Below are 6,003 nucleotides of genomic sequence, written 5' to 3'. Positions count from 1 at the left end.
ACAATAGTGTTAGATCATAATGATATGTCACATTTTCTTTCGTCATTCCCAATTGATGAGCATACTCTCAGTTTCCAATTATTTGCCACCACAAAAAAAGAACGGTCATAAATATTTTTGAACATAAAAATCCTTTTCCTTTTCATTTGATCTTTTTGGGTACAGACTTAGTAATAGTATTGCTGGGTCAAGAGTAAGCACAGCATTAAAGTACTGTGGGCATCATTTTTCAAAATACAACTCAGAATGGCAGAACCATTTCACAACTCCATAAGGAATTGTTTAATGTTTATATTTTTCCATACCTATTCCAACATTTATCATTTTATTTTTTGTTGTATTAGCCAAACTGATATGTTTGAAACCTAAGAGTTGTTTTAATTTGCATGCATCTAATCTACAATGATTTACATAATTTTTATATGACTCTAGTTAACTGAGTTCTTCTTCTGAAATCTAGCTCCTTATATCATTTGACCATTTATCAATTGGGGAAATAACTCATATTCCTATAAGTTTAACTAAGTTATCCATATATTTGACAAATGAGACCTTTATCTGAGAAACTTGCTGTTACTTTTCTCCCTACCATTCTGCTCCTTTCTAATTTTGGCTGCATTAGTTTGGGTTGTACAAAAGCTTTTTAATTTCATGTAATCAAAATCATCGACTGTATCTCACATAATGTTCTCTAGCTCTTATTTGATCATAAATTCTTCCCTTATCCGTAGTTCTAGCAGGTCTATGCTCCCTTAATTTGCTTATATTATTATCCTTTATTTATATATCACATATCCTTTTTAACCTCATTTTGGTAAATAATGGGAGATGTTTGCCTATACCTAATTTTCTACCAATTTACTTCCTTGTTTTCCCAGAAATTTTTGTCGAATACTAAACTCTTCCAAAAGTTTGTATCTTTACATTTATCAAATACTAGATTACTAGCATCTCTTAAGACTTTGTATTATCGTGTACCTAATTTCTTCCACTGATCCACTACTGTATTTCTTATCCAGTAGCAGATTGTTTTATTGATTATATTATTGAATACAGCTTGAGATCTGTTATGGCTAAGCCACATTTCTTTTTATGTTTTTTATTTATTCTGTTAATGCACTTGGCCTTTTGTTCTTTTAAGTGAATTTTGCTATTTTTTCTAGTTCTATGAAGTGTTTATTTTAGTAATTTGTTGTATGGTTCTGTCCCTTAGGTACAACTCACAGTTTTATTATATTGTATTAGCCTACCCATGAGCAATTCATGTTTCTTCAATCATTTAGTTCTGATTTCGTTTGTGTGATAAGTGTTTTCTAACTATGTTCATATATTTCCTGAGTTTATCTTGGCAGGTAGACTACCAAGTATTTTATATGGTCCACAGTTATTTTGTAGAATATTTCTATCTCTTCAAGCTGGATTTTGTTGGTAATATATAGAAATGTCTGTGATATATATGAGTTTATTTTATATTTTGTAACTTTGCTAAAGTTTTCCATTATTCCAAATAGTTTTTTAGTTGATTCTCTAAGTATGTCAACATATTATTTTCAAAAAGTAATAGGTTTTTTCCTCACTACTGATTGAAATTCATTTAATTTTAATTAATTCATCAAGAAAGAGAACTTTATACTAGATGACAGTTTAAAGATCATTTCAGCACAAAATATATGATCTTATGACCATTTCTTTGTGACTAGGTTACGATGTGATGATAGCTACTGGAATTTCAAGTTTCAGTGGCACTAAAAACAGATTGTATTTGGGCATGCAGTATTGTGACTTTAAGCCATAGATAACTAGCTTTCCTTCTATTAGCTTCAATTCCCTGGTCTTTTAATACTTTTTAAAAAAATTTAAACACTTACCTTTCTGTCTTAGAGACAATACTCTGTATTGGCTCCAAGTCAGAAGAGTGGCAAGGGCTAGGCAATGGGGGTCAAGTGACTTGCCCAGGGTCACAAGACTGGGAAGTATCTGAGGTCAAATTTGAACCTAGGACCTCCCATCTCTTGTCCAGGCTCTCAATCCACTGAGCTACCCAGCTGCCCTCCCTGGTCTTTTAAAGGAATAACATCCATCCACACTACCTCAGAGATGTTATATGTTTTAAGAGATAGACTTCTAGGTTCTGAGTCAGGGAAACCTGGTTGGATAATCTGTTCCTTACACTTGTGCCTTTTGAGGCTATAGGCAAGTCATCTAGCCTTTTAAAATGGGAATAACTGTAGTGCCTACCTTACAATGTTATTGTGGTGACCAAATGAGATAATATTTGGAAAGCACTTTGGAAACATTAAAACACTTTTATAAATAATAGTTACTATTGTGAGGATTAGATATATGCGAATGTAATCCTAGCATATATAAACTATATATAAGAAGAGATGTACCAAGGTGGAGGTTGACTATAGAGAGGAGAGATACCCAAAAATTATTTCCAGGAACTAAAAAAACATTCATATTGAAGACAAAAAGTCAAGAATACCAAGAGAATTAATTTAAAAATTATTAAGCACAAGTATTTGTAGCAGAATTCAATAAAGCAGTAATCATCACATCAATTTAGCACTGGCTAAGCAATAGAGTATTGGATCAATGCAATAGGGTAAGAAATCAGCATATAGTAGTTAATGACCATAAGAATCCAGTGTTTAATGTACCGAAAGACCCAAGTCATTATGGGAAGAATGCAAGATTGGACAAAATCTTCTGGGAAAAATTGGAAAATAATATGGCAGAAACTGGGAATAGACCAATATCTCACATCTTAAATCAAAACAAAGTCAAAATGGATACTTGGTCTAGAAATAAAGGTTGATACAATAAACACATTAGGGGCACAAACAAAATTTTGCTCATCAAACTTGTGGATAAAGCAAGAACTTATGACCAATTAATACAAAGAGACCATAGCAAAAAATGAAAAACTGCATTTTCATTACATCAAATTATAAAATTTTTATACAAATAAAACAAACATAATGGAGATTCGAAGAGAAGCAACAAATTTGTGAAAAAAATTATCTCAAGTGACTCTGACAAAAGTCTCATTTCTCAAATATATAGAGAATTGAGTCAAATTTATAAGAATTCAAATTATTATGTGTGTCGGCCATGGGTGGGGGGAATGCGGGGGGTGAAGGGGAAAGTAGGAGCATGAATCATGTAACCATGTTAAAAATGAATATTAATAAATGTTTAAAATTAATAAAAATACAAAAAAGAATTCAAATTATTCCACTATTGACAAATGATCAAGGAATAAGAACAGGAAAATCCCAGATAAAGAAATTAAAGCTATAATATTAGAAAATGTTTCAAATCACTACCATTTCAAGAAACGCAACTTAAAACAACTGTTGGATAATATCAATCAGTTTAGCAAATAGGACCACAAAAGAGAATGATAAATATTGGAGAGGATGTAGGGACAGTAATACACTGTTGGTGGAACTGTGAACTGATGCAACTATTCTGAAGAGCCATGATCCAAAATACCATCAAAAAAACCATAAAACTCTACCCCTACTGCATCTGTATCCCAAAGAAGATCAAAGATAGGAAAACTGGATCTATTTGCATAAAACTAGTTTTAGCAACTTTGTAGTGGCAAAGAATGGGAAGCTGAGAGATTGTCCATTATTTAGGGAATGGTTGAGCAAATTGTGGTATAGAGTTATAATAGAATACTATTGCATTCTAAAAATGACTATTATGATAAGTTCAGAAAAAAAAGTTGGAAAGGTTTATATGAACTGATGCAAAGCAAAGTGAGTGAAAGTAAAAGAATCATATATGTAGTAACAGATATATTTATGATGATCTACTGTGAAGAACTAAACTATTACTAGGAAAACAAGATACAAAGATAACTCCAAAGACGAAAAAATGCCATTCAAAGCCTAAGGAGTTGTTGAAATCTGTTTACACATCAAAACATGTCATTTTTCACTGTATTCCTTTCATGAGATTTTTTATGTGTAAAATGTATCTTCTGTCAGAAAATGGACAATATGAAAACATATATTATAGAAAAGTACTGATATAACTATAAAAGACCATTTAGCACCTGAGGGAAGGGTAAGAGGAAAGAAGATGAGAGTGAATCAGAATCATAAAATGTCAGAAAACAATTATAAAAAATTATTTCTGCATGTAATTGAACAAATAATAAAAGAAAGTTAAAAGAGGGAAAGAAGTTAGGTAGGAAATATTTGGGTGAAGAGGGAAAAAGATTTTCTGATATAAAGTTCTCTTAATTCTCAGAATAGTCAAGTAACATTTATTGAATACCTACAATATGCCAGTCATTGTGCTAAACACTGAGGATATGAGGAAAATAAAAAACAAACAAACAAAAGCACTCTGATCTCAAGGAGTTCATGATCTAATGAGTTAGATAACATACAAACATCTATGTATAAATATGAGGGATATAGGATAAATTGGATGGGTAGTCTCAGCATTTAAGGTTATTATTGATGTTTGAAATTTGGTTAGCTCCTTAGCAGTTAACTACTAAACAGAGCTCTTCAACTGATGTCACCAAACTATTGATGGTCTCTATTTGTGGCGTTCAGAGTGATTATCTCATGGAATATTAAATGAAGGGAACAGTACATGCTCCTTTTGTAGAAATAAATTACCAAGAGCAGACTAGGTTTTCTTTTTGTCTCTCTCTCTTACTCTCATTTTCTTTCCCAAAAGAATAACTTTCTGCACCACTAGACCTAGGGCAATAAAAACAATTTCTATCATTTTTCTACTGAGATTCTTCTACTCCTTCTCCATGTTTTGTCTCCTATATTTACTTGAAGGTGGAAAGAAGTCTCTGTGGTGCCAGTATCCGAAAGATTCCTCGACGTATCTGCTTAGTCTTGACACTGTAGATAATGGGGTTGAGCACAGGAGGCACCAGAAGGTAAATGTTGGCCATTAGGATATGAACAAGAGGAGAGGAATGCTTTGCAAAGCGATGTACCATGGACAGCCCAATTATAGGCACATAGAGAATGAAGACAGCACAGATATGGGAGGCACATGTGTTGAGGGCCTTGAGACGTTCCTCCCGGGTTGCAATTCTCAGCACAGAGCGGAGGATGAAGATGTAAGACATGATGATACCTATGGAGTCCACCCCCCAGAATAATATAACCAAAGTCAGCCCATACACGGCATTGAAGGTAGTGTCAGCACAGGCTAACCTAATCAGATCTTGCTGTAGACAGAATGAATGAGAGAGGACATGGGAGCCACAGAAGGGATACCACAAGAGGTGGACTAGCAAGGGTGGTAAAAGAATAGTGCTCCTAAGGAGTAAAATAATTCCCGTATTAATAATGCGCCGTGGCGTGAGAATGACAGCATACATTAGAGGATTACAGATAGCCACATAGCGGTCAAATGCCATGGCCAGGAGTACAGCTGACTATTACTGACAGAGAATGGATGAAAAACATTTGGATCACACAAGCATCAAAGGTGATCTCATTGGCATTAAACCAGAAGATCCTAAGCACAGTGGGTAGTGTGGAAAGGGACATACCCATGTCTGTAAGGGACAACATGGCAAGAAAGTAGTACATGGGTTCATGGAGACTGGGGTCAGTCCTAATGATGTGAAGGATAGTGCTATTACCAACTATTCCCATCAAATAAAGCAGGCAGAAAGGGATGGAAATCCAGCAGTGAGCTTCTTCATAGCCAGGGATGCCTGTGAGGTAGAAGATGGAAGAGAGCACATTACTGCCATTGGAGTTGGCCATTGAGCTGTTCCATGGTTTCATGATCCTTTCCCAAACCCTTAAGTCCCTGTAAAGGAAGAGATACTTGTTATAGATTTCAGTCAAGTAGTGTTCTGGATATGCTCTTAAAATATAATACTTTACATAAACAAGATATTTTATATTTTTCAAAGCATTTTCTTTTCCATTATGAAATTTGATCTTCATAAGTTCACTGTGAAGTAGATCAGAGCAAATATCATTTGACATATAGAGA

General features: G+C 33.9%; 1 protein-coding gene across 1 annotated transcript; it reads right to left on the bottom strand.

Moving 5' to 3' along the window:
• Positions 1–4,810: 4,810 nt before the first annotated feature.
• Positions 4,811–5,768, bottom strand: LOC123241139 (olfactory receptor 51I2-like). The gene is given in 2 exon segments (XM_044668840.1): positions 4,811–5,432; positions 5,434–5,768. Coding segments are annotated over 2 exon segments (957 nt in total).
• Between the last annotated feature and the right edge of the window lie 235 nt (positions 5,769–6,003).

The sequence above is a fragment of the Gracilinanus agilis genome, chromosome 3 (genome assembly GCF_016433145.1).
Source record: "Gracilinanus agilis isolate LMUSP501 chromosome 3, AgileGrace, whole genome shotgun sequence".
NCBI lineage: Eukaryota > Metazoa > Chordata > Mammalia > Didelphimorphia > Didelphidae > Gracilinanus > Gracilinanus agilis.
Note: the sequence above shows the minus strand (reverse complement) of the source record. Positions and strands in the feature narration are given on the sequence as shown.